Source organism: Ochotona princeps, chromosome 24 (genome assembly GCF_030435755.1).
Source record: "Ochotona princeps isolate mOchPri1 chromosome 24, mOchPri1.hap1, whole genome shotgun sequence".
Lineage (NCBI taxonomy): Eukaryota > Metazoa > Chordata > Mammalia > Lagomorpha > Ochotonidae > Ochotona > Ochotona princeps.
Window position 1 is genome coordinate 24703793 of NC_080855.1, and position 27209 is coordinate 24731001.

The following is a 27209-nucleotide window of genomic DNA, read 5'->3' on the forward strand; positions in this document are numbered from 1 at the left end:
AGGGCCTTCCGTGCTGCCAGCAGCTCACACACAGCACCCCGCGGTCAAGCCAAGTTGGGGACCTTCTGCCTCAGCCAGCTCAGGGAACCACCTTGCTGGGTCAGAGGGCGGGCTGAATGGAGGGTGCTGGGTTAGCTTCAGCTCCATTTGGCTTTAATTTTCCATGTGGGCTCTCCGCTTCAGCTATCTCAAGGAGACAGGAACACTGCATCTTTTATTTTAGCTCAGGCCCCTAGAGTCCATGTTCAACAACAAAACAAACAGCACATGCCCCCTCTCCTGCAAGGAGCTGTGTGGGCCTTCCCGGCACCCCCTTGCAGGATTGTCTAGGCTCCAGTGGCCAGCAATCAGTATTTTCGCTGCCGGGGGAAGAGGCTGCTGGCCGAGGCCCGAAGTGGGGGGCTGGCAGGGCTGGGATCCTCCGAGTCCAGGCTGAAGAGGTCCCTCCCAGTGCGAAGGATCTGTTCCTCTAGCTTCTTGTGTCGCTTCATGTCTGAGAGGACCTTGTCCAGGCGGGCTTCCCGCTTCTGGCTGCGGGCTGAACTCCCTGGATAACAAGGGGCAGGTAAGAAATGCGAGAGGGATTGAAGGAGGCAGCCCTCCCTCTGCCCGGAAGTTCTGAGATAAGGGGTGGGCAGGGAAACCTCTGGAACTGTAGGAAGGCTATCAGCGCAAGACGTGAGCAGTGCCTGCCAGTGAGGGGGCAGGACCAAGTCCCAGAGACGGTCAATGGAGAGGGAAGGACCAAGTCCCAGAGACGGTCAATGGAGAGGGAAGGGGGCCTGAAGGCTTCCTTCCCCAGATGTGGAATCTTCTAGAGCATTTCCAACAGAGACATGACTGGTGTTTAAAGAATCATTTGCTGGCTGAGACTGGAAGCAGGGAGACCGGCTCGTGTGCTGGCCCAGGCGGGATGGTGGATTGGAGGAAGATGTGTCAATGGGGCGGCAGCAGATGGGGTTGGTAATGTGGGGGAGGCAGAGCCAGCTCATGGCACCTGCTGCTGGCTCAAGGGTCTGGGTAACAGATCAGGAATGACTGCAAAGTCAGACACTAGGGGTGAGAACCAGATCAGAGAACAGGGCTGTGGTTCCGGCAAGTGAGGAAGGGGAGGGACCAGCAACAGAGCTATCTGTAAAGTGTTGTTGTGCCGTGGGTTGGGGGCCCGCCCCAGCAGCCACCTGCAGGGTGGCACCTGAAGCATCAAGCAAAGGCTTCTGGAAGGGAGCCGTGCTGTGTGTACCTGGCGTGCGTCTCCGATCAATCAGGGCGTCCTTGGGTGTCATCGGTTCATCATCAAAGTCAAATTCCGTGGGCATGTGTGGTCTGGCAGAGGCAGAGAGAGTGTGTGAGTGGTGGTCCTCCTCCCAGCACCCGCAGACAGGCCTGCTCATCCCACCATCTGCCCCCACCTCCCACTTCCCACCCCTGTCCCTGGCATTGGGAAGCAGAGTCCAGGGATGGAGTGTGAAGGTGATGAGCCTGCCCTCACTTTTCCTCCTCTTCCTCTTTAGCTTCCGGCTCTTCATCTGATCTCTCCTCTTCGCTCTGGGCCTCGGGAGTGGGTGGCCGACGGGGCAGGATCTCGGCTTGTAGCTCCACGGTGCCATGGGCAGCCAGCAGTTCATAGAGCCGCTGGATTTCAGAAGGCGGGGGCATCCAGGCCTGCCCTTCCGCTGGCATCTCCACCTCGTCGTCGCTGCAGGGCACGCACCAGTCCTCGGCTTCTCCCTCCGCTGCCTCCTCCCCAGCAGCGCTCCGGGCTTCTCCTGGCACCTCCTCCGCCCCACATCCCCCCCGTTCGGCCTCCTCCTGGCCTTCCTCCCCCTCGTCCTCAGCCTTGCTGGCGGAGGCAGAGGGGCCTCCGGTATCCTCCACGGCCAAAGCCTGGAGGCCGGAGGTCACTTCTCCTTCTTCCGACAGAGGTGCCGTCGTGGCGGCTGCCAGGGACATAGGCCCTTAGGGACAAGGGAACCCGGAGGTGACAAGAGATACCAGAGGCCTAAGCCGGGGTCCTTGCCCCGCCCAGGGAGGGGGCTTCCTAGGGGGGTTTGAAGGAGTGTCTCTAACCAGTCAGGGTCTACTGGCAGCGTTCACGGCCAGAAAGCCAGTCCCCGGGAGGGGACTCTGGGGTCCCGTCCAAGGACCCCGCCCACGGCCCGAGGTCCCGTACTACGGCGTTTCCAAGAACCCGCAGCAAGCACTTTCTGAGGCGGCGATGGGCAGGCCCACTCTTCCTGCCTTTCCACCGGCCTCGCTCCACACCGGTGCCCGGAGCCCTCTCCCCAGGCCTGGAATTGGGGCCCCGACGACTTAGCTGCTGTACGCACCTGAACCTAACGCCCGCCTCCCGGGTTGCGCAGGGTCACAGTGCGCAGGCGCACAGAAATGGCGCGGGAGGCTATGCTCTAGTGAAAGCTACTGGGGAGACGCAAAGCAAGGGAAGGCTTGCACATGCGCAGACCGACGCTGGGGGGGGGTGAGTGGGTGGGGCAGCCAACAGGTTTTGGCCCACATTAAAGATGGCCACCGAGACGGCGCATGCGTACACCCCACCCACTTGGGCTCTGCCTGTAAGGCGGCAGCACCGCTAGCCGGGCGGGACCGACGCAGGGATGAGACTAGAGGCGCCTCTCATGCAGTCTCCGTTTATTGGTGTTTCAGACTCATGCAGCATCCAGCATACAAAAAGGGAGAATCCGTTTACCTAGTTTTATCCTCCTTCAGATTTTTTTCTTTTTTTTTCTTTTTTATTTTTTTAGAAAACAGAATCCCCGCCAGTCCCGACCCACAAGGTAGCTGGGTCTTCAGCAGGTTGCTGCGTGCACCACACCTCCCTCCTAGAAAGGAACGGCAGCGCTCCCCGCCCTTCCCTCGCTCCCTGTCCACCCCCGGGGAGCTTTGGTCCTAATGTTTGGGTTCTTTCTGTACCAAGCCTGAACCCCAATACCTTCAAGAAAGAAACTTGGGATTTGAAAGCCCAGGTGGGCGGGTCAACTCGGACCGCCCCTCCTCCCTCCAAGGTGTTCAGAGACAGTGCTTGGCAGACCACCCTAGCACGGGAAGCCTGGCTGGCCAAGCTGTGTGTGGGGGGCCGGGTGGAGAACAGTCAGCGTGCCGGGCCAGAAACCCACTGTCCCAGACCACTCCCCTCCTCTCCCCTCTCCTAGCCTGATCTACACTTGATCTTAGCCAAAAAGCCAAGAAGTGATCCTAGCCTGATCTAAGTGCAGAATGAACAGGTGGAGAAAAGGGTGCTGAGGGGAGATGAGGAGGCTGGAAGAGACTGTGGGTGGCAGAAAGGCAAGGAGGAGAGGACTTAAGACAAGGACAACACCACTAGGTGGGAAAGACTGGGTCAGATGAGGCGGGGAGCTCAGGAGGGAGCACAGAGTGGGAAGATGTTCACAGAGGTTTCCGGAAGTGCAGGGAGGGGCAGGCCCAGAGGCCAGAGGGGATGCAGGCAGAAATGCAGGCAGTGGGAGGCCTACGGTTGGCAGAGGAGCCTGGTAGGATGCAGGAACGGGAGAGGAGCTGTAAACAAGGCCGCTGGGGCTCCCTTCGTCCTAGGGGTGGGGGCCGGGGAATTCGACCGGGCTCCCCCCACCAGGGGAGGGATGGACCCATGGCAGCTCCCAACAGGAAGAAGAAAAGTCTCGGAGTGTGGGGGCAGAGCCCCTCACTTATACACTGTGGGAAAGGAAGGGGGGAAGACAGAGACAGGGCAACAAAGTCGAGGGGACAGACAGGAGAGAGCAGGGCAGGGGTTAGTAAGGCCGCCTTCCACACAACCCCCCAGCCTGCCCCGGCTTGTCCCGCAGCTCTACTCACCGCCCAAGTTGATGACGCAGGAGGCGATGATGATAAGGACACCCCCGACCAGTGCCACGATGCTTAAGAGCTTGGCCACACGACCCAGACGCTGAGCCCCATCCACGTCCCCCTGCTGCAGGCTGTTACGAGACTGGGGTTAGGGAGTAGTGCATAGGTCGGTTCAGGTTGGGAGAAGGCAGCCCAGCAGGTAAGAAGAGAGAGAGAGAGAGAAAGAGATACAGTCATCCAGTCCCATGGGCACTGTGGGGACCGGGGAGGGGGAAGGTTGAAGCAGCAGGGCAAGAGGTCTCTCCCACCCATTGGAGAAGGGCACAGCCAGGTCCTGAAGGAGGTAAGCAAGGGCCCTGTCCCTGGGGAAGTGGGATCCCTGCAGAGAGGGGAAGGGACAGCATGGTTACTCGTGTGGTTTCGTGCCAGCGGTGGCCAACAGGACACTGAGAGCCAAGACAGGTGATAGGCCTCCCCCCTCCCGCCCCTGCCCAGGGCCAGGGTCCCGTGGGGCTCACCATGACAGCATAAGCAAAGGCCACGATGTTGACAGGCCACATGGGGCAGAAACACGACAGGATGGCAAGGATGATGTAGTCTCGAGGTTTCTGGGTACCTTCGCCCCCCTCCACCCCTGCCAGCTGGGAGCTAGGGTGGCGGCTCAGGCTACCTCGGGGAGATCCCGGGTGCCCACCATGAGCTCTTCCTTTTCGATCCTCCTCAACCAGCTGCTGCAACACCCGAGGGGGAGCCCCGTTGGCTGGGGGTGGGGAGTGAGGCTGGGGGGCTTGGCCCTCTTTCCCATTACCAGCCTCGAGTGGGACCACTACCCCATTTTCTTGCCTTCCCCCCTCATTCTTGGTCAGGCTCTCAGGGGTGTGGTCTTGGCTCAGGGATTCTGGCTGGACAGCCGGCTTGAGGCTGGGCTGGGGCTCCTCCGGCTGGGGAGCAGGCTCTGCGGCTGGCTCAGGTGGGGTCGCCGGCTGCAGCTCGGAGCCCTGATCTGCAGCTGGGGCCTCCCTGCTCTCCTCTGCTGTGGAGGCTGCTTCTTGGCATGCTTCTTGGGGACTGGAGTTGGTCTTGGAGTTCCCTCCTGGGCTAACACTGAGGTCTGTGGCCTGGGCTGGGGTCTCAGAGGTTTCAGGAGCTGACCCAGCCTTTGGCTCTCCTGAGTCCACGGGGGCCACGTTGGGGTCTGGGTCTGCCTGTTGGGGGGCCTCGGGCTGGGGTGGAACCCCTGTTGGTGGGGCTTCAGAGGGGCCTGGCCCTTCTTGCTGGGTCTCAGGACTCCTTTCCGCCTCGTTTATCTCAGAGACCTCGGAGGTGCTGGCTGCCATCTTGACAGAGGGGCAAGGGGAGAGGGGTCCCTGCGGGCGGGCGGAGGATGGCCAGTAGAAAAGGAAGCAAATCCTGAAAGAGGAGACAGGCTTCGTGTGAGGAGGCAATGGGCGCGCTGAATGCTGCAGCCCCAAGAGGGCCAGGCTCCTGTCTCCCAGCCAGCCTCTTGCTACCTCTAGGGAGAGGGAGAAAAGTTGGGGCTTCCTTTCCTTGGGGTGGGATACCCCTGAGGAAGGAATGTCTTTCTCCGAGGCTTTGCGAGCCACCACCCCCCGGGGTGTGGGGGGGAGAATCAACCCTTTACAAACAGGACTCTCCCCGGGGGTCGTCAGGCCAGTAGAGGCACTGGCACCCCCAAATCAGACAGCTGTCCAGGCACCCGGCCAACTCCGCCAAGCAGACGGCAGAGGACCCGACACGCACTCCACGCCCTCTGCATCCTCGTTCTCCGCCTCTGGGAGTGCAGGGCTTTTTTTTTGTTTTTTTTGGTTTTTTTTGCTGCGTGGTTCAGGTTCCGACGCCCCCGCCCCGCCCTGGGGTGCCGAGGTAGCTCCTCTGAGAGCCCCTTCTTGGCCCCTCTCCTAGGGATTCCCTCATCCTCAGTGGGCCGGCACCTTCCTCCCCGCCAGGCGCCCGCATTCCCGTGCAACCCGCCCGCCAGGCGTCGGCCGTCTGTCGGTCCACTCCTACCCGCAGCTTCAGTCTGTCCCCGGCTCACCTCGACGCCGGCCTCCGGCCAGCTCCGCCGCCGAGCCCCTGCTGCTGCCTTTGCAGCAGCCGCAGCCCGGGAGGGAGCAAGTCAGCGAAGAAAGAGGGAGGCGACGGGTCTTCCCTTCTCTCTCCTCCCGTTTGCTCGTCCCCTCGCCTCCCGTCCCCTCCCCTACGCTCCAGTGCTGCGCGCCGCCCCCGCCCCTCGCACGCCTCCGGCCCCTCCCGGCCAGCCCAAGGGAGTCTCGCGTGCCAGGCCCCGCGTTTCCAGGCAACCGGCCCGGGGACCACTCGCGCCCCCTCCCACGCGCGCCTCCTGGCGGGGCACCTCCTTCCTAAGTCCTCGGCCCCTCCCGCCAACGGTCACCAGGGGTCCTGGCCGAGACCCAGTGAGGATAAACGGAGAAGGGTCTCAGAGGAGATGGATGAGGACCTATCAGACTGGCTGGACTGGTTGGGGGCAGTTCCACAGCAGGAGGAGGGGGCAAAAGGGGCTGGCTGCATAGCAGCAGTATGGGGTTTGGAAAGATAGCCTGCAGAATGAGCGGTCTCCTGACGCCCCCCCCTCGAGGAAGCAGCAAACAGGTACTGGAAGGCTGGGACAGGGGCTAGGCTGGGGCTGCAAGGGTGGCCTGGAGCAGCACCAAGGGGCTGGGCCTTAGGTGCCTGGGCAGACTGAACCGTGCGCACAGCCAGGGGCCAAGTGCATCTTAGTCTGGACTGAGACTGCTCCTAGCCCTAGGGCCTGAGGCTTTCTGCAGCTACACTATCCACCAGCGCCTGCCAAGGCCTGAAGGGTGTGCAGTTACTCTGACAGGGCCAGAGCAAAAGCAAGGGTGCAGTGGGGCACACAGTGTAGCCGTCCACCAGCCATCTGGGCCAGTCCAGATTGGGGATTCCCCACAGAGCAGGGGGACCTGGAACTTGTTCGCCAACACCCCTGGAGTCTTGACCCTTGCATCCCAAATCCTTGCTACAGCTGGGAGAGGTGGGAGTGTGAACCATGGGCCACTCAGAGCTGAGAAAAGGTGGACATGACATCAGACCTTTGGGGGATAGTCTCCTGGGGCTGGGAAAAATTCACTCAACCCAGAAACAGAGACAGGTTTTTATTTAAAATTTATTGTAATAGGGTCCGCGCAAAAGGAGGGGGTGGAGGGCGGGGGACATGCAGGGGACACAGGAACACGATGACACGGCCAGGGCCATAGCTCTGTCGTGGGGGAAAGGGGCGAAGAGACCAGACCAGGGCTGGAGCTGGGGTGGAGAGGGAAGGGGGAGACCCCATGGCTGCATTCCCCCTGCCCAGGAAGCACCTCTAGTCCTGGACCCTCTCATTTACCCTGGCCCCCTCGATGCCCCCTCCTGTTCTACCTCTGGCCCTGGCAGCTCCTCTTCCTGCTCCCCTAACCTCCCCCCAACAGATACTCAGTAAGTACCACCTCTACCTTTCCTGTCTGTCCCTTCTCGAATCTCACCTTTCCCTTCCCAGGACAGAATTTTTGATTCCCTCCTTCCTCTCCTCCCTCCCCCTGAAGAAAAAAAAAAAAAGAAAAACAAAACAAAACAAAACAAAAAGAAAGCACCAACTCCCCAGGGAGGGGCAGCAGACAGTAGTGAGGGAAAGGACCGGAAGGAGTGAGGGCTGTGACAGAAGAGACTCGCAGCCCCTGGGAGGGCCGGGCAGGGGTGACAGAGAGGAGAAGGGGAAGGGCAGTGGCTGCTCCTGTCCTCTGCCATCCCGGCCCGTGGTCCAGGGGGGCTTCAACACAAACCAAGGGCACAGGTGAGTGTAGGGTCATCTCTGGGGCAAGGGGGAGAGGAGCAGGAGACAAATGGTGAAAACCTAGCCAATCCCCTAAGAAAACGCGCCTTCCTCCTTCCTGCAGGAGGCTCCCGGGTGGGTGGGGACGCAGTGAGGAGTTGGTGAGCAGAGGGCTGAGGAGACTGTGCCAAAGCACATCCCTCCACTCTCCCCTCCCGCCCACCAACCTGGGGCTCACCAGGGCTGGGAGGGAAGTGGCTGGGAGCTCACGGGCACCCCCTCAGCCCCAGGGAGGGAACCCACAGCTGTGGGAGGGGCTGCCACTGCTGCTGCTGCTGCTGCTGCCGCTGCTGCTGCCGCCGCCGCCATTGGACAAACCTCGCCGGTACCTGCACGGTGGGGAACACAAGAGCACAGTGCAGGCTGAATGCCTATCACCTCGCCCGTCCCCCAGACTGCTTCCCCAGGACACAGCCGTTGCTAACTTCCTGTCTGGTCCCGAGAGCCTCTGGCCTGCATCCTCACCCACACAGAGCAGTTCTGAGGGGCCCTGCTTGGTCCCCGCAGTCTCCCTAACCTGAAGGACAGATGGGGGTGTCCCTGGCCTTCCTGAGCTCCCCTAGTGGGCCCTTGGAGCCCCCTTGTCCCACCCTCCCGCTTCATCCCCCCAGCCATGCCCCACGCCTTGCCTGGTGGGTGCGGGGGTCCCCCTCAGCAGGTGGGCTGTGGCTGGGGGGCGTCTCCCAGGACAGGGGGGGCGGCCCCCCCCAGATGGGTCTGCATGTGGCCGGCCAGCTGGGCAGGGGTCTTGCAGTGCACGCTGCACAGCTTGCACAGGATGCGGTCAGCCCGCGGGGCCTGGAGCCCATGGTCCTTCACCGCGTGGATGCGCAGGTATGCTGCTGTGGTGAAGCCTATGGGGGGTGGGGTGGATTGGGATGGGGGATGGGGGTCAGCCAGGTGGAGACCCCAGAGACGGGGCTGTTCTCCCAGGCTGGGGACGCCCTCCTCAGATGGCCCTGTCCTCCTCCCCCCATATCCTTGATAGTGTGGGGTTGTCTGCCTGCAGCTGCTGGGGGGTGGGGAGGCCCAGCTTGGGTGATACCCACTTCTCAGCCTGGCCACCTACAGTGCTCCCTCTCCCAGGATGAGCAGTCACTGGCTCCTAGCTACTTGGAAGGTTGCTCCTCAGAAGAGACGGCTGTGTCCCCCCCCCAAGTACCCCCCAGCCCTAACCCAGACCCTCAGTGAACAAGTTACCAAAGAAAAAAAAAAGGCAGCCCTGCCATGGCAGCAGGTGCAGGCTTAGAGCCCCTGCAGAGGGCCTCCACTAGCCTAGGTGCTGGACACAAGAAGCTGTGGCTCTGCAGCAGGAAGCCTGCCTGACCGCCTTGATTGCTTCTCCCTGGGGCCTCGTCCCACTGCCCCTGCCCACCCATGAGCTGGCCTCTCTAGTAGATGGTCTCCCCATTGCCACCTCAACTTCTCAGAACTTGGTGACGTTCAGTTGGCCCCATATTGCTTTGCTCGCTTCCCAATGGGCTATAGATGCCACGAGCTCTTGGTTCCAGCACCCGCTGGCTTCGTGCCCACCCTGGCCCTCCTGGCCCCCTGATGTGTGTACCTTTGTTGCAGAGCTCACAGACATGGTGAGGGCCCTGGCTGTGCACCTTCATATGGTCCGAAATATAAGCCGAGCTCAGCATCTTGCCACACACGTGACATGGCACCTTTTCCTCGTGTCGTACTGTGTGCGCCCGCAGTCGGTCCTTCGTAGCAAAAGCTGCCTCACATTTCTGGGGAGGGGGGAGGGGCGTGGGGGGTGTCACAGGAGCGTTAAAGCTTCAGGGAGTGGGGAGCAGGGAGTAAGACTAAAGGCGTCAGCGCCTTGGGGCTGTGGGAGCTGTAGGGAATGGGAGTGAGATGATGAGGCCTTGGAGGAGGAATGAGACAATGGAGTGAAAAGGCAAAAAGAAGAGAGAGAAAAAGGGGGTCTGAGAGGCTGAACTGAGACAGCTACCATGAGGATCAAAACCGATGAAAACCAGGACAGGAGGCGGCGGGCTTCCTACCTCACATTTGAAGGGCCGTTCTGTGGAGTGCACTTGTCTGACGTGACTGTTGAGGTGATCCGGCCTGGGGACACGTCGGGGAGCAGGATTAGGGCTCAGGGGGTGTGTGCGTCCCGGCCAGCGCACCCCTCCTCGCCTCCCAGGGCTTCCGGAGCCAGCGGGAGCAGGAAACCCCTCCCCTCGACCTCGGCTTCCTCCACCTCCTCCTCCTCCCACCCGAGGCTCTCCCTCCACCCATAGGCCCACCTCCTTCGCCAAGTACCACCCCCCGCTCCCTGCCAAGCGGAGCGCTCGCCTCCCTCCTCCCGGGGAGGGGCTCTCCTGCCCCGTCCCCAGCCGTGCCTGCCTGCCGGGTCCAGGCCAGCCGCCCCCGCCTCCCTCCCGCCCGCCCCCGGCCGCGGCGGCCGAGCCCCCTGCACACCGGGAGAAGCTCTTGCCACAGTGGGAGCAGTTGTAGGGCTTGTGCACAGCGCCGTCATGTGAGCGCACGTGGTAGCTCATGCGGTCCTTGCGCTTGAAGCGCTGCTGGCACACCGGGCACTGGTAGGGCTTCTCGTCCGAGTGCGACAGCTTGTGTCGGTTCAGGTGGTAGACGTCGCGGAAGGCCTTGCCGCACATCTCGCACGCGTGGTTCTTCCGAATGCGCTTGCCCGAGGCCGTGGTGGTCACCACGCCGCCGGCGGCCACCGCGGCCGCCCCGCCGCCGGCCCCCGCTTCGCCCCCTCCCCCGCCGGCTCCGCTCAGCTGGGGCACGCTCAGGAGGCTCAGGGGCACCATGGTGGGCATCTTCATGGCCCCAGAGGAGACGCGGCCAGCCTTGGCCCCTGTGTGGATGGCCTCGTGCCTCCGGAGGTTGTAGCCGTTCTTGAACTCCTTGGCGCACAGAGCGCAAATGTAGGGCCCCTTGCTCTTTGTCTTCTTCTCCAAGGCGGACGCGACCGGGGCCACGGCGACCGTCGAGGTCGGGGCGACGACGGCGGTGGCCGCGGCGGCGGCGGCGATGGTGGCGGCGGCGGCGGGGGGCGCGGCCTCGGCGGCGGGCGCCGACACGGGCGGGGGCGGCGGCGGGGGCGCCGGGGGCTGCTTCAGGGCCGCTGTGTCCACAGTGGACGCGGCGGCCGGGGCCGGGGGCGCCGTCACCACGGCGGCAGCGGCGGCGGCGGCGGCCGCGGCGGCGGCGGCGGACTCTTGAGCGGCGGCGAGAACCGGGAGCAAGTCCACCTGGAGGGGCTCGGCCGCCGGGGCCTGGGGCGTGGGGGGGGGCGCCGGCGCGGCCTGCGGAGACAAGGCGCCGTGGTGGGCCGCGGCCGCGGGTCGGCGCCCTCCCGGCCCGGCCAGCCCGCCGCGGCCGGCCCCTACTCACCTGGAATGGACTCTGGGCGCAGCCCTGGGAGGCAAAGAAGCGGGACTGGAGCTCAGCCCCGACCTGCAGGGGGTTCTGGGCGTGACCCTGAGGTGGCGGGAAGGAGTTCATGAGGCCGCCCACCCCCCGGGAGTCCAGGCCCAGCACGGGGAAGGGGGGGGCCAGCAGCGTGCAAGGGAACACGGGGAACATGGCCTCGGCCACGGTGGGGGGCCCCTGGGGCTCAGCGGGGGCCGGGGGCGCGGGCCGCGCGGGGCCCGGGCTCGGGGCGCCGCCCCCGGCCGGCCGGGCTGGGCCGCGCCGAACGCATGGCCCGCGGGCCGCCCCGCCGCCCGCGCACCCCGGCCGGCGGGAGGGAGGGAGGGAGCGAAGGGAGGGCGCCTTGCGGGCCGCGGAGCGCGGCGACGGCGGCGGCGGCGGCGACGCCCCCTGGGTGGGGGCGGGAGGCCCCGCGGGGCCGGGGGCCGGGGCCGGGGGCGGGGGCCCGGGCGGCGGTGGCGGCGGCGGCGGCGGCGGTTGGAGCCTGGCGGGGCGGGGTGGGGGGAGCGAGGGAGCAGCCTCGGCCCCCGCCGCGCGCGCGCCCAGCCGGCGCCTCGGGGAGGGCGGGGGAGGGCGCGAGGGAGGGAGGGGGACAGCTGCGCGCGCACCGGGCGCGCGGAGGGGGGGTGGGACGGGAGGGCAGGGGGTGGGGGCGGGGGGAGGGGGTTGTTACCTGGAAGATGAAGCTGCTCCAGTTGCTGGGATCCATGGCGGAGGGAGGGAGGGAGGTGGCTCGCGCTCGCCCTGGGGCGGGAGGAGGAGGAGGCCGCGGCGGCGGCGGCGGCCGCGGGGGGAGGGGGCCGAGGAGGAGGCGCGCGGGGCGGGCGGGGGGAGGAGGAGGAGGAGGGTGGGGGGAGCGGAGCACTCTGCGCGCGGGGAGGGCGGGCGGGGGGCGCGGGGACACACAGGAGGCTGGAGCGGGCGCGAGCGCGAGCGCGCGCGGGGCCGGCGGGCGGGGGAGGGCCCGTGGCGGGAGGAGGGCCGAGGGAGCCGCCCAGCAGCCCGAGGCGCCCCGAGCGCGAGACCCCGGAGGCGACTGCTGATTGGCTGACGCTGGCGCAGGTGGTGGGCGCGCGGGAGACGGGGCGGCCTCGTTCTTCTTCCCCCCCCTCAAAGACTCCAGCCCCCCCCACAGCCCGCCAGCGGCCGTTATTCCGCGCGCACGCGCACAAGGTCGCCCTCGCCGAGGAGCGGGAGCGGAGGGGCGCGCGCGCGCCGGGGGCGGGGCGGGGCCAAGCTCCGAGCGCGCGCCCGGCTAACGGTCGCCGTCTCCGGCCTTCGCGTCAGCTTTTTGTTTCCTTTCGGCCGCCGTCTCTTCCCCTCCCCATTCCAGAGGTTTTATTTACAATCCGGCGCTGGGTCGTGGTTCCCCAAAGATGGCGTCCCTCCGGGGTCGTTCGCGGAGCCCGTGGCCCGCCCACCCCAAAAATCAGGCCGAGGCACCAGCGTAACAACTGTATTTACACAACACAAGGATTTTCGCTGACACAAGGATAATAAAAATAGAACGGGAGGTGGCAGCAGTCAGCAGGGGCCGCAGCGCTGGCCGGCGGCGAGACCCAGGATGTTGGCCTGCAACACAGGAGGGGAGGGAGCCACGTTAGCGCGGGCCGAGCCGGGCGGGGAGGGCCGGGGCAGGACCTCACCTTCAGGAACGACTCCATCTGCTTCCCGGATATGCCTTCCACACGCTCCAGGTCCTCCACCTGTGGCGGGACGGCAGCCATGGGGGAAGAGCCCTAGGCCAGGGCACACGCCTCCCCCCAGCTCCCGCTCCCGCCCTCACCTGGCTGAAAGGGCCGTGCAGCTCCCTCCAGCCCACTATGAGCTGGGCCTTCTTCTGGCCGATGCGCTGCAGGCTGCGCAGGTCCTGAGCGGAGCCCTCGTTCAGAAGATCCAAGATTTTCTGGCGGCCCTGAGCCAGCAGCCCGGGGTTTATCTGCAGCTCCCAGCAGTCCTCAGCCTTCTCCTCGGGCTTGGGGGCATCCAGGGACTCCAGCTGGCAGGCAGGCAGGGGCGGAGGGATGAGTGTGCAGCGCCTCGCCTGCTCTGCCAGAGCTTGGAACCCAGCTAGCAGCGGCCCCCTCCGGCCCTCTCCTCTCCCCCTTGCATCAAGTGTCTCCCCACAATCCTTCCCTCTGCCACTCTGGGTGAATTTTCACTCTCTCCAACTTGTGAAACCGCGGTGACACTAGTCCCTTTCTCATAGTTACTGTGGAGATCATTTCCAGTACAAAAGTCAATCTGTCCCTCCCCCTCCAGCAAGGAAGCCGCCTTCTACTCCTGGCAAAGCCATCCCCGACGACAGCTCAGTTGGGATAGTTCTACTCACCCACCCATGCACGTGTGTGCACACTGACCTGTGTGTGTGAAGGGGTGCCAAAGTCATTTTCCTGATTGTGCTCTAAGTTTGTAGCAAGCAGGTGCAACACGAGCCCCAAGGGGAAGGAGGCAACAGGTGTGGGGTCACACAGCCACACTTGTTTCACCCTAAATTCCCTTCTCATGACTTGTCACCAGGTCTCTCCCTACAGTTGCCCACCACTTTCACTCCAGGGGTAGCCTGGGGCCACAGCTAGTCTCACCTTCCGCTTCCGGCCTCTCTTCTTTAGGATATGGATTTCTGTACTTGGGGAAGCCGCCTGCTCCTGAACTGAAAGCAGGAATGGTGAGCTGGAGTTAGGGAGGCTATCATTTTCACCCTCCCCGGCAGCCACTTGGGGAGAGGTGTGGCCTAGGGCCTCTCTTACACCTGTAGACACCCACAGAGTGCTCTCGGCTGATCTTGCAGCAGAAGCAGTCCTGCCTTGGTGGCCTGACCATAGGCTGATGAGGGCAGAGTGCCCAGCTTTGTGCCAGCTGTTCCTCATCCTCCCCACCCCCATGTTCCAGGCAGGACCGAGCCAGTTCCCCCAACACCCACACCGGACCCAGACTTACTCAGTTGCAGGGGCATCACCACAGCCTTCTTCAGGGGGTTTGCGGCTGTGACTGTGCGACGAGGAAGGAGCCGGAGCGCTGTGGGAGAGCAGTTCTCCTTCTTTGGGTCAGTAGCCTCCTGTGCCAGCACTTTGGCCTCCAATTCTTTCTGCTTCATTTTAAGCCTCTGTTGGGAGGATGAGGCAGATGGGACTCAGACCCACCCTGAGGGCAGCAGGTTAGGGTGAGCATGAAAGAACACCCAGGCAGGACATGCAGGGAAAGCTGGCCGGGCAGTCCATTAAAGCTAGAACGGAATCTAGGAAATTCAGCGTCAACATTTCTTCCTTTGACTTGGAATCTTCTCTAATATCCTCACATATGTCTCAGTTACTTTCACCAAAACAAAACTTTCCAGCACTTTCCAGCTCAGGTGAAAAATAGATTCTAGGTCCAGCCTCTTAAGTGTCCTTTATCCCATCTGAAGAACTGCCTCAAGGCCAGGGGAGGGGGTGATGAGGAACGTTATGTGTGTTCCAGCCCCCAGTTTCCAGCATGTACCTCAATTTCCAAGTCCTTCTCTTCTACTGTCTTCATAAGCATCATCCTTTCTCGCTTGGGGGTGTTTAGCAGTGGAGTCCCTTGGCTGCCCTGGGAGCCCAGCAGCCGGTCCAACCTCAGAAGGCGCTCCAGCATAGCTGGATCCATGCTCCTGAGCTCCTGCAGGGGGCTGAACAGACAGATGTTACTCCCGCACATCTCCTCAGCCCTCACCACACTGCTGCATCCTGCAGTTCCAAACCCCAAGGTTAGGTTGTTGGACAACCCTGAGCAAGTTTCCTGGCCTCTCTGGACACAGGCTCTTTCAGGTAAAATACCTCGGGGCTGCCAGGAGTCTTGAGTGCCAGGTGTTAGGGACTTGAAGACAAGACCCTGTGCTGGGGGCGCTTACTGTCTGATGAGGAAACTAAGAAAAAGGGAGACTACAGGGTTGAGGGCCTGTGTGTGCGGAGAGGCAGTCAGGGAAGGCGTCCCCGAAGGAGGTCAGCTCTAGCAGGCTCTGAAAGCCACTGCAGACCTGAGCTGCCAGGCCTTCTCCTGTGGGCAGAAGGAGAGGCCTGTCCCAGCAGGGTCCTCACATCCCATGCAGCATGAAGTCTCCCATCCTCCCCTTCCGCCTGGCATTTCCCCACCTCCTCATACCTGGTAGCTCATTTGTCAGTCACTCTCCCATGAGGATGCCCCATGTCACTGGCCGTCCTGTTCGCTACCCTGTGGACTAGCCCCTCTGTCCTGCTGTCTGATGCAAGGGCCTTAGAGGAACACATTGGAAGCTGTGTGTGCAACACACCAGTCATTTCCTCATGGCTCCTCCTGCCCTGTCTGCGTGGCCTTGGACAAGTCAGCCCTCGTTATCTATGGAGACAGTCATCCCAGAACAGCTGAGGATGCCAGAATCCCAAGATGCCAAGTCCTTGCTGTAACATGCCCCCAGACACTCCAAGACATCTCCGGGGGTGGGAGGAGGGGTCTTGCAACAGCTAGGACAGCGCCATGTAAACTGGGACCTGCTGCACTGTTCGGGGAGTGTAGACAGGAAGTATGTGCATGCGCAGGATGCAGAACCCATGGATGTTCCTATCTTCCCCAAAACTGAGCACCTGAGGAGAGGGATGGTCTTGGCACCCCAGTGCCCAGAGGGCCTGTTGGGCAGCGAGCGTACTGTTCATGCACGATACCCATGGGCATGTGAGCTCAAACTCTGTACATGGAGCAGGAGAAGCAGACATGACTGAGGGGGTGATGAGTGAACTCACACTTTTTTGCATGCCACTTTCCTCAATGGTGCTAGCCCCTGCTGAAGTGTTAGGACTTAAGATAGGGCAAAGTTACAGCTACACTGGCTCACTGGAGTCAAAAAGGGCCCATTGCTAGGTTCAGAAAGCAAGAACACTGACATAGCACTGGTGGCAATCTCCACTGAGAAGTGGGTCAGTAGCTTAAAAGGGATAAAAGTAGAAGCAGCAATGTTAGGTCCAGCACGGTAGCCTAATGGCTAAAGTCCTTGCCTTGCATGTACCAGGATCCCATATGGGTGCTGGTTTACGTCCAGCCGCTCTACTTGCCATCCAGCTCCCTGCTTGTGGCCTGGGAAAACAGTCAAGGATGGCTCAAAGCCTTGGGACCCTGCACCCCGTGTGGGAGACTTGGAAAAAACTCCTGGCTCCTAGCTTTGGCTCGACTGAACATCAGCTGTTGTGGCCACTTAGGGAGTGAACCAATGGATGGAAAATGTTTCTTTCTCTATCTCCTCTCAGTAAATCTACCTTTCCAATAAAAATAAATAAATCTTAAAAAAAGAAAGAAAAGAAAAATAGAAACATCAGTGTTAGGACCACACCCAGTTCCCTGAGGTCTGGCATCTAGCTCAGAGCCTGAGGGGCTTCAGGCAGCCAGCTCATTTCCTTTGGACCAGAAAGATTCGATCCACGACACTCCTTGAGGAGACACAATAAGTACTCCCCTTCAAACAGCTGCCCCAGCAGCTGCTTAAAGCCTGGGAGGAAGGGGTGGCTGGAAAATGGAGGGAAGTGGGCTAAGAGGCCCAGGAAATGGCCTCCCACTGGGCGGTAGCCTGGAATAACGTGGAGGCTTAGGGTGAATTCAGCAGGAGAGCAGTAAGTCCCCAGCTGCCGATGCTCAGGGACCTGAGAGACCACACTGCCACCCCTGCTAGGCCACACTGCTGCCCTCCGCTGAGCTGCATGTGGTAGGCAGGGTCCACTGGGGCCTCATGCTCACCTGAGTTTCGGGGAACCAGAGGCTGTGGCTGCTGTGGGCTCAGGGCTCTCGAGCTCCTCTTCCTCGGGGCTTCGGGCTCTCTTGGCCTCTGAGGGGCCTAGTGGTTCCTTCTGAGATGGTTTAACAGGTGCCAAGACTGGGAGGCGAGAGTGGGGAGGAGGGCAGTCAGCCTGTGGGCTGAGGCCTGGTGGCTCCAGCCAACACCCCAGCTGTCCATGGGCACTCACCATGGAGCTGCAGACTCTCATTGGTAAAGGGCCGGTTGATCACTTCCTTGGACCTGGCAGCAAAGTTGAGCGCGGAGACCGTGTCCAGGTAGTACCGCCTCTCGGGGGCAATGTTGGCAATGAGAATACTGTGCGCCGAGCCACCCAGTGAGTCCTGAGGCAGAGCGGGCAGGTCAGAAGCCCAGTTTGCCTAGCTCTGACCACCCAGCAGACCTGGGAGCCCCTTTGGGCCTGACCTGAAGTAAGCGAGTGAGCTTGCTGTCGCGGTAGGGCACCCGAGGGAGGCCCTGGTTCAGTGCATCGACCACCTTGCCCAGCACAAAGAGGGAAGTGTTGATGGCGCCACTCTCTTTGAGCCGCAGGCCCCGGTTGCCCGTGCGCCGGTTGTCCTCTGAGCCAGCCAAGTCGATCAAGTAGAGTTTTCCTTCCCGCTGGCGAAACGGGGCCAGGCGTTCCCGCTGGTCCACCTGGGGACAAGCATGAAGGCCTCAGGCTTAACCCCAACTCTGACTCCGGCTCCGCAGAGCTTCCTGGGCCACCGCAACAGCCAGCAGACCTCACCTTGACCAGTAGCACGGCGTGACTGCGAGAAGAACGCTGGTTCAGCCGGGTGGCACCCACAGTCCGGTTCCGACTGGCAGGCAGGAAGTGCCGCTCAAAATCAGCAAAGCTGCTGATGGGCTTCTGCGTGAGGCCCGGGATCAGGATATTGCCCCGACAGTCTTCGCGGATCACCAGGTCTCCAGATGCAGGCTCTAGGAGGTCTAACACCTGTCGAAGCCCGGCCAGGTGAGTGCCGAGTGGCCAGCCCTCCACACCCAGGCTGGCCACTCTCTTCCTAGGACTTGGGTTTCCTGTCCTGTGCTGGACACTTGGCGTGACACCATCTGCCACAATGCCCCAGGACTGGGCACTCTAGACCCTGCTGCCTCTTCCCTCCCCAGCCCAGAAGGGGGCATCACCTTTTCCTGGTAGATCTCTAAGTAGGACATGGTGACAGAGAGAGCCCACGGCCGGCCCTCGGCCCCCTCCTCCCGGGTGAGATGCAGGAGATCCATGAGTGCCCGGGGGATCACGCCAGGCTGCTCCGGGCTGCCCAGCATCGTGTGGGTCTTTCCTGGGGGAAGAGAGGAGGATGCATTGAGGGTTGCCTCTTCACGCCCCTCAGCCTTGGTGCCCCACAGTGCTGCCTGGCCAACCCGCTTACCCGTCCTGCCCCTCTCACCTGCCCCTGTGGGCCCATAGGCGAGCACACTGGCATTCTGCCCTTCCAGCAAGTGCCGCAGGATGGGCTGCACAGAGCCTGCATACACATCCTGCTGAGAGCTTCGGTCCCCATAGAAAGCATCAAACCTATTGGCAGGAAGGAAGGAATTAGCTGGGGGCTCCATGTCCACCGCAGCTGGAGGAAACTGGCCTTGGATTTAACAATGTTTATCACTGTGGCTGCACGAGACCTGAATAGGCACACGAAGTGCCTGCTCTGCCACAGCCTCTGGGTTGGGGTTATGAATACAGAGACACACAGGCCTCCCCTGCTCTCGGGAGCTTTGCAGTCTCATGGGATTGGCAGATGACCTGGAATTTACTGGGACTCAGGAAATGATGAGAATACACGAAAAGGACTCCACTTCACGAAAGAAGATTTTTGTCATCAGAAAAAAAAGAAATTCTTTTTTTTTTAAGATTTTATTTATTTTATTGGAAAGGCAGATGTACAGAGGAGGAGAGACAGAAAGGAAGATCCTCCATCTGATGATTCACTCCCTAAGTGGCCGCAACGACCATTGCTGAGCCGCTCCAAAGCCAGGAGCCAGGAACTTCTTTCTGGGTCTCCCACGCAGGTACAGGGTCCCAAGGCTTTGAGCTTTCTTCTAATGATTTCCCAGGCCAGAAGCATTGACCTGAATGGGAAGTGGAGCAGCCAGGACATTAAGCAGCACCCATATGGGATCCCGGCACATGCAAGACAAGGACTTTAGTTACTAAACTATCACACTGGGCCCTCTGTGCTATTTTTTTAAGAATTTCTTTTGGGCGCAGCGTGATAGCATAGTGGTTGGGGTCCTTGCCTTGAGCGCGCCGGGATCCCCTTGGGCGCCGGTTCTAATCCTGGTGGCTCCACTTCCCATCCAGTTCCCTGCTTGTGGCCTGAGAAAGCAGGCAAGGATGGGCCAAAGCCTTGGAACCCTGCACCTGTGTGGGAGACCCAGAAGAAACTTCTGGCTTCAGATCAGCTCAGCTCTGGCCATTGTGGCCACCTGGGGAGTGAACCTGCAGATGGAAGATCTTTCTCTTTGTCTCTCCTTCTCTCTGTAAATCTGACTTTCCAATACATAAATCTTTAAAAAAGAGAGAGAGAGAGAGGGCTGGCACGATAGCATAGTGGTTAAAGTCCTCGCCTTGAACGTGTTCTAATCCTGGCAGCCCCGCTTCCCATCCAGCTCCCTGTTTGTGGCCTGGGAAAGCAGTCGAGGACAGCCCAAAGCCTTGGGACCCTGCACCTGCGTGAGAGTCCCGGAAGAGCTCCTGGCTTCTGGCTTTAGATCAGCTCAGCTCCAGCCATTGCGGTCACTTAGGGAGTGAACCAGTGGATGGAAGTGACCATACAACATGCCCATGGCCCCTCCACCACACTCGGAGAAGCTGTGGCCTAGGCCACAGCAAGGCATTTAGTATGGGGTAGGGGAGATGGGATTGGAAAGAAACTGAAGCCCAACTGTCACAGGCCTATAATGAAGCTGGCAAGCTTCTTTTGGAAAGAGCCAAACAGGAGATATTCTGGCGTCTGTAAGCCCCATGGTTCCCTCCACTCCTTAGCCTCAGGCACTGCACCTGGGAAACCACCATCAAGGACCCGTGATAAAACTAGACTACTGGGGCCGGGTGGTAGTCTAGTGGCTAAAGACCTCGCCTTGTATGTGATGGGATCCCATATGGGTGCCGGTTCATATCCCGGTGGCCCACTTTCCATCCAGCTCCCTGCTTCCAATTTTAGTATTTGTGCAACCAAAGCTCCAGCTCCCTGCTTGTGGCCTGGGAAAGCAGTCAAGAACAGCCCAAAGCCCTGGGACCTCGCAGCTGCATGGAAGACCTGGAAGATGCTCCTGGTTTCGAATAGGCAATGCCACTATTGTGGCCACTTGGGAAGTGAACCAGCAGATAGAAGATCTTTGTCTCTGTCTCTCCTTTGTCTCTACAGATGTGACTTTACCAGTAAAAATAAACAGATCTTAAAAAAAATGGCCTGGTTCAGTAGCCTAGTAGCTAGTTCTCGCCTTGCCTGCCCGGGATCCCATATGGTTGCCTGTTCGTTCATATCCCGGCAGCTCCACTTCCCATCCAGCTCCTTGCTTGTGGCCTGGGAAAGCAGTCGAGGACAGCCCAAAGCCTTGGGACCCTGCACCTGCGTGGGAGACCCGGAAGAAAACTCTTGGCTCCTGGCTTCAGCTGAGCTCCAGCTGTTGCGGTCACTTGAGGAGTGAACCAGTGGACGGAAGATCCTTCTCTCTGTATATCTGACTTTCCAATAAAAACACATAAATCTTAACAACAACAAGAAAAAACTAGACTACTGGTCAGATTGGATCTGCAGGCTGTGATTCCACACCCCCTAGCCTAGAACAGGCCTTAGGCCTTTGAACTTGAACTTCCCAGTGGGAATTTTAGGGAGCTGCCCAGCTACAGTCTGGGCGGTGCTTCCCAGCCCCTCCCACTGGTCCCTTAGTGGTGCTTACCTCGCTGCTCCTTCCCCCATTGTGTCTGCTTCCCCAGCAAGGCGTGTCTGACTCCCTCCCCACAGCAGTCCTGATAGGACCCATCACAGTGGGCCTGGGAGGCAGCTCTGATAGCTGCACAAGAGAGGGGGGCCTGGTCCTTACTGGTACTTGAGAGTCTCCTGATAGTTCCTCCAGTTGGCGACCTCCAGAGAGCAGCTGTCCAGGCCCCGGACACAAGGCGGGTCATTGGCTCCGGCTGTCCCATCCACAAAGGGACGCAGTCTCACAGCCACCCGCACACGGGCTGGAGGCGGCCGGCGGCCAGTGCCCATCTTGCTTAGCCGACAGCGACCAGCTCCTGGAAGAGAGAAGGAAAGTGTTAGGCACGCAGCTTGGTGGTCATAGCTCATTTACAGGGGAGCACTTTACCCTGGCTCTGCCGTGGGCAGCCCTGACGAGAGGTTAGGGAGTGCTAAGCAGGCCTCTCCAGCCATGGTGAATACACAAATATCCTGGAAGATATGGCTCAAGTATAGGTTTGGCTGCAGTCCCCCAGATCCTGCACTTCTAACAAGTGCCTGGGTTTAGCTATGGGACCGTTTGATGGGCCAAGATGGGCAGGTCAGCTTCTCAGAGCTGTTCCAAGGACTGAGCTGACAGGCAGCCCCAGGTGGATCCAGATAATGAACTCTCTCTCTGTTCCTCACCTGCATTTAGACATACACAGAGGTACCCAAACACGCTCCCTAACCATTCATGGTAGTTTTCTCTGAGCAAGGACTGCGTGGCTGTTTTTCTTGTTGCCCATTCTGTAATGCTCCAATGGTTGCATTTATAAAAAACACCCATACTCAACCTCTTTGTTTGGCAGGGATCAGGTTGCAGAGCAGCTGGCAAGCCCTTGCTGTCCCAGCTCAGTCTGCAAAAGGCCCTGACAAGAAATTCTTATAAGCATTCCACTGAGCTTGCTTCTACAGGTTAAATCTAGGTCACTTGGAGAGATGATGGGCATGGGCACTAGGCCGCACTTGGGGGGCCCGCATCTCCTGTCAGTGGGCCTGTGTGGGAGTCCCCACTCTGCTTCCGGCTCCAGCTTCCTACGCTCAAGTACCATGGGAGGCAGCAGGGCACAGTTCAAGTACCCGAGGCCCTGGCACCCTCATAAGAGAACTTTGCATTGAGTTCTGTGCTTCTGCTCAAACAGGGCCATCACAGGCATTTTCAGGAATGTACTGGTGGTTGGAAAAAAAACCTCAGACTGCTATCTCTCACTGCTCTTCAAATAAACATAAATATGTTTAGAAAGCACAACAAAGACAAAGACTTTAAGTGTATTTCTGGGAGGATTAAGTAATCTGAAACTGTCTTTTGAGTTGTATACTACTGTGGAGGGTAGCGTGGATTCCACAGTTTGCAGCTGGTAGCAGAATTCAAACTAGATCTCCTCCCCTCCCAAATTTGCTTTTAATGAGGATGCCCATGGCCTTCCATGGTGGGCCAACTCTGCCTGCCTCCTCCCAGCTGGGGACCTACAGGCCTCAGAGGAGACAAATGTTGTTCTGGCATAAGAGACCAACATCGACACAGCAAGACAAAAAGAAGACAAAAAGTTACCTATAGGGGCGGAATCGGAGAGGCTGGCATTGTGGCACAATGGGTTAAGCCACCATCTGCAATCCCAGCATCCACAAGTGCTAGTTTAAGTCCTGGCTACTCTGGATTCAATCCTTAAAACAGGATGGCACAAGTGCTTGGGCCCCTTCCACCCAAGCGGGAAAAGCAATGGAGTTCCTGACTACTGGCTTCATGGAAGATCTCTTACTCTAACTGCCTTTTAACTAAAAATAAGTACATAACCCTCCCCCACACCCCCCACAATGGATCTCCTAACCCCCTACCCCTCATCACCAAACAGCTCACAGAGCACCTGGCCACCTGGTTCTCACGGTAATCCTGAGAGTCAGGACCAAGCAGGGGAACACATGCAGATGTACACGCACGCAGACAGAACATGAGGGGCGCACGGCAGGACTGACTTGCCTAACACACACAGGTGCCACCTCCGCCTCGCCAGCCCAGGGTTTCAGAGAATAAGATGGCAGATGCAGTGTGGTGACACAGCAGGCAGAGCTACCACCTGCAATGCCAGCAACCCATATGAGTGCCAGGTCAAACAAATCCACCACTTTCCATCCAGTTGCCTCTGAATGCACTTGGGACGGCAATAGACTATAGCCGGGTACAGGGCCCTGGCACCTACGGAGGCGACCCTGATGAGTTCTTGCTTCTAAGCTTTGGCTTGGCCCAGCTCCGGTTATAGCAGCTATTTGGGGAGTGAACCTGTGGGTGGAAGACCTCTCCTTCTCTAACTCCGCCTTAATTTCTTACCTATAAAACAGGAGTATCTGTTGGGTTGTTCATTAAGGAAGAATTAAGCTAATTCATCTAAAGTGCTTAGAACAGCATCCTATGCTTGGCTAAAGTGTTCATATACATCCCCCACTTTGCAGATGAAATTTCTGCATGACTGGATCAGCTAACTGGCCCAAAGTCAAGTTAATGAGAGCTTCAAATCAAAGTCTGATTCCAAAGTGCATTACGTCAGCTTGCAGGCCCCCACAGCACCTTTACTTTGTTTTTTGTTTTAAGGCTGATTTTTTTAATTGGAAAGTCAGATATACAGAGAGGAAGATATTCCGTCCACTGGTTCACTCCCCAAGTGGCCTCCAACAGCTGGAGCTGAGCTCTGATCCGAAGCCAGGAGCCTGGGTCTTCTTCCAGGTCTCCCATGCGGGTGCAGGGTCCCAAGGCTCTGGGCCATCCTCGACTGCTTTCCCAGGCCAACAAGCAAGGAGCTGAATGGGAAGCAGGCTGCCGGGATTAGAACCGGTGCCCATATGGGATCCCGGGCGTACAAGGCAAGGACTTAAGCCACTAGGCTACCATGTGGGGCCCAGGACCACCTGCGCTTTGAATCCCCATGAATCTGGAGCCAGAGACCATCCCACCTACTGGCTGTGTGATCTCAGAAAGGTGGCCTAACTGTGCAACCTCAGTGTCTCTACAAAAATAACAACAGGAGGGAAGGGGGCAACATTGTGGCACACATGTTAAGACTCCTGTGGAAGATGGCCCAAGCGTTTGGGTTCCTGCACCTACATGGGAGACCTGACAGAAGCTCTGGGCTCCTAGATTTGGTCTGGCCCAGCCCTGGGCCATTTGGGGAATGATCCAGCAGATGGAAGATTTCTGTCTCTCTCTGTAACTCTACTTTGACTGTGGGATGGGGGGGATCTTTTAAAGCACCAGCATCTCATATGGGCCCCAGTCAGTGTCCCAGCTGCTCCACTTTCACATCCAGCTCTGTGTGTCTCCTGGGAAAGCAGTGAAGGATGGCCCAAAGCCTTGGGACCCTATACCCATGGGGGAGGGAAGAAAGAGGGGGGACCAAAAGGAGGTTCCTAGCTCCTGGCTTCAGATCAGTTCAGTTCCAGCCATTCCAGCCATTTGGGGAGTGAAACAGCAGATGGAAGGGAAGATCTTTCTCTGTCTCTTCTCTCTGTAAATCTGCCTTTCCAACAAAAAGAAATAAATCTTCAAAAAAAAAAAAATTGAAAGCCAGGGTTAAAGAGAGAGTATGAGAGAGAAAGGGAGAATCTTCCGTTACTGGTTCACTCCCCAAATGGCTGCAACAGCCAGGCCGAAATCACCAATCTAGCGCTACCTCCAGATCTCCCACATGGGTGCAGGGGTCCAAGCACTTGGGCCATCCTCTGTGGCTTTCCTAGGCACATCAGCAAGGATCTGCACAGGAAGTGGAGCCGCGGGGTATAGAACCATATGAACTGGGTATAGTGCTCATATGGGATGCCAGCCTCCCAGCCTGTGGCTTTAGTCGCCATGCCATAATCCTTTCCCCTGCACATCCATATTCTGAGTTGTGCTGGCATCTCGGGTACCTCCAACTCCCCCCGTTCTAAACTGAGCCCTGCCCCATCCCGCTGTAGTCTCAGCTCTTCCTCTGCCCCCACGGTGAGTGAAGCCAACCAAGATGGGTCTGTAATTCCACCTCTTCTCTTCCAACCAGTCAATTATTCACAACTGTAACTTTCTTAGTTGATCTGTAAATGAGTCCACTACTCCACCCTGCTCCCCAGCCTCCGGCCTCCTCTGCAATCCTCCCTCCGCTCCTGACACTGCACAGCTCAGTCCCTGTGGTTCCTAAGTTCTCTCACACCTATGAGCCTTCATTCTTTTTTTTTTAAAGATTTATTTATTTTTATTGTAAAGTTAGATATACAGAGAGGAGAGACAGGAAGATCTTCCGTCCGATGATTCATTCCCCAACTGACTGCAATGGCCAGTGCTGTGCTGATCCGGAGCCAGAAGCCTGGAACTTCCTCCAGGTCTCCCATGCGGGTGCAGGGTCCCAAGGCTTTGGGCTGTCCTCGACTGCTTTCCCAGGTCACAAGCCAGGGAGCTAGATGGGAAGTGGAGCTGCCAGGATTAGAACCGGTGCCCATATGGGATCCCAGTGTGTTCAAGGAGAGGACCTTAGCCACTAGGCCACCATGCTGGGCCCAAGCCTTCATTCTTGCTCCCTGGAACATCTCTGTCACTGCTGCTTCCACTCTATCTCCTAAGTGACTGAGATAAAATAATCACCATTCTTTAAAAACAAACAAAAACACGAGACACCTCTGTGACATAGAAGGCTAATCTGCCTACAGCACCAGCATCCCATTAGGGCACTGGTTAATGTCTCGGGTGCTCCACTTTGGATTCAGCTCCCTGCTTATGGACTGGGAAGCAAAACAGGGGATGGCCCAAGGCCCTGAGTCCCTGCACCCAATGGGAGACCTGGAAGAAGCTCCTGGCTCCTGATTGGCCCAGTTCCAGCCACTGTCCACTGTGGCCATTTGGAGAGTGAACCGAATGGAGTGGACGGAAGTGGTTGGAAGTGGTGTCTCTCCTTCTCTCTGTAAACTGGTCTTTTCAATAAAAACAATATTTAAAACACACACCCCAACAGCCCCCTCCCCTGTAGAAAGGACCATCCTCCTCCAGCGTGGTCAGGCAGCCCATAGCTCTCTGTGGCTCCTCCAAGCAGGTATATTGTACACTCCACACAGCTGCAGCCTCCCCGACTTCTCTCCCTAACTGCGAACTCTAATGAGTTCACTCTGCTGCCCTTCCAGCACTCGGGCAGTGGGGGGGGCTGGGGGCAGAAGGGGAGTGACTGAACAGCCTCAGATTTGATGAAGAAGCTCGCCCTCTCCCCCCGGCTCCCTCCTTTCCCATTCCCGTTCTTGCCCCAGCTGCAGCTCGGTCTGGACCTCGGACCCAACTTCCGCCTCTCCAGGGAGCTCCTCGTACCCAAACACTGGATTCTACCCACAGTCCTTTCCTCACCCCGCAAAACACACCTGCGGCCCCAGTTCCCTTCAGCTGGTCTCCCCCTGATGGCTCCAGGCATCTTTCCACAGAAGTGAAGCTCCACAAGGACCGGGGCCGGGCCTCTCCCCCTTAACGCCAACCGACCCGAGCGCAGAACGAGGCGGACCGGTAGTAAAGTGGGGAGCTCCCCATCCCCGCACCCCCACCGTTCCCGTCTCCCCGACAACACGCCGAGCCACGACCAGACTCGGCAACATCACCCCACGAGAGCTCCAGGTTTCAGGATCCGACCTCCCCCAGGCCAGAGCCCCGTACCTGAGGCCGCCGCTGCCATCCCGCGCCGCCTGGGGTGTGCCGAGGCCCTGGCATCCATCCCAGTCACTCCCTCCCTCCGCCCGCCTCTCCCGTTCGAATTTGCTGGGCCCCGCCCCCCGCCCGTGCTCCACCAATCAAAACTACCCGCTGCCAGACGTCCCTGCTGGCGAAGCGCTGCGGTACCAACCTCTAGCGGCTCGCCTCCGGGTCCTTCAAGAAAAAGCTTCCCCTGGCGCAGGGAGCCTGCGTGCGCCCGTCACGGAGCCGTTGACGTTGCCGCGCGCGCACGACCGCGGCACCGGGCGCTCTAGACATCTGCCTCGGTGGTAATTGGCGGAAGCGGCTGTGCGCCATTTCCAGGCGTGGGGGGTTTGCAATGTGGAGACTTGACGAAGCAGAGAACGAGCCCGAAGAGAAATCACAGGGAGGTTAGCAAGTTTCGGGAAACCGGCGATTTACCACGACTCCGCGGGAACCAAAAGGGGATGAAACTCTAACAGCTCTAAGCTGACTGCCTTTGCCCGTACTTCTTGCTTGCGTCCGCATTCTTATTTAAAGCTTGACAGAACACACCGGCGGGGCTCAGCCATTTTGGAATGATCCAGGCTGACGGTCTGGGAGGAATATCGGTCCTTTCTTGTCCACAGGTGGCTGGCGACTCCCTGGTGGTCTGTTCAAGAACAGGATAAAACACGGGTCCTGCTGTCCCCGAGGTCGCCTGCT

General features: G+C 59.5%; 4 protein-coding genes across 8 annotated transcripts; all 4 read right to left on the reverse strand.

Moving 5' to 3' along the window:
- Positions 1 to 148: 148 nt before the first annotated feature.
- On the reverse strand, positions 149 to 2248 carry PAGR1 (PAXIP1 associated glutamate rich protein 1). The gene is made up of 3 exons (XM_004587134.3): positions 1493 to 2248; positions 1244 to 1326; positions 149 to 547 (listed from the first exon to the last, which is right to left on the reverse strand). Exons 1-3 carry the CDS (start codon positions 1951 to 1953, stop codon positions 348 to 350), a joined length of 744 nt encoding a protein of 247 aa, XP_004587191.2. The 5' UTR covers positions 1954 to 2248; the 3' UTR covers positions 149 to 347.
- A 970-nt stretch (positions 2249 to 3218) lies between these two features.
- Positions 3219 to 6426, reverse strand: PRRT2 (proline rich transmembrane protein 2). The gene is made up of 4 exons (XM_004586878.2): positions 5879 to 6426; positions 4341 to 5232; positions 3832 to 3964; positions 3219 to 3690 (listed from the first exon to the last, which is right to left on the reverse strand). Exons 2-4 carry the CDS (start codon positions 5157 to 5159, stop codon positions 3680 to 3682), a joined length of 963 nt encoding a protein of 320 aa, XP_004586935.2. The 5' UTR covers positions 5160 to 5232; positions 5879 to 6426; the 3' UTR covers positions 3219 to 3679.
- Positions 6427 to 6970: 544 nt separating this feature from the next.
- On the reverse strand, positions 6971 to 11909 carry MAZ (MYC associated zinc finger protein). 4 transcript variants are annotated; one of them, XM_058680508.1, is made up of 7 exons: positions 11781 to 11909; positions 11069 to 11155; positions 10127 to 10980; positions 9706 to 9769; positions 9258 to 9429; positions 8323 to 8547; positions 7881 to 8022 (listed from the first exon to the last, which is right to left on the reverse strand). In XM_058680508.1, exons 1-6 carry the CDS (start codon positions 11814 to 11816, stop codon positions 8345 to 8347), a joined length of 1416 nt encoding a protein of 471 aa, XP_058536491.1. In that variant the 5' UTR covers positions 11817 to 11909; the 3' UTR covers positions 7881 to 8022; positions 8323 to 8344. The 4 variants fall into 4 exon arrangements, with proteins under 4 accessions (XP_058536492.1, XP_058536490.1, XP_058536491.1 ...); XM_058680509.1 differs by lacking the exon at positions 8323 to 8547 and having other exon boundaries at positions 6971 to 8022; positions 11781 to 11905; XM_058680506.1 differs by lacking the exon at positions 11781 to 11909 and having other exon boundaries at positions 11069 to 11591.
- Positions 11910 to 12550: 641 nt separating this feature from the next.
- On the reverse strand, positions 12551 to 26636 carry KIF22 (kinesin family member 22). 2 transcript variants are annotated; one of them, XM_004587135.2, is made up of 14 exons: positions 26487 to 26636; positions 20937 to 21132; positions 18281 to 18408; positions 18018 to 18172; positions 17617 to 17826; positions 17292 to 17522; positions 17056 to 17209; positions 16829 to 16964; positions 14588 to 14756; positions 14048 to 14213; positions 13693 to 13760; positions 12894 to 13106; positions 12754 to 12813; positions 12551 to 12679 (listed from the first exon to the last, which is right to left on the reverse strand). In XM_004587135.2, exons 1-14 carry the CDS (start codon positions 26542 to 26544, stop codon positions 12632 to 12634), a joined length of 1992 nt encoding a protein of 663 aa, XP_004587192.2. In that variant the 5' UTR covers positions 26545 to 26636; the 3' UTR covers positions 12551 to 12631. The 2 variants fall into 2 exon arrangements, with proteins under 2 accessions (XP_004587192.2, XP_058536485.1); XM_058680502.1 differs by lacking the exon at positions 26487 to 26636 and adding an exon at positions 26201 to 26341.
- Between the last annotated feature and the right edge of the window lie 573 nt (positions 26637 to 27209).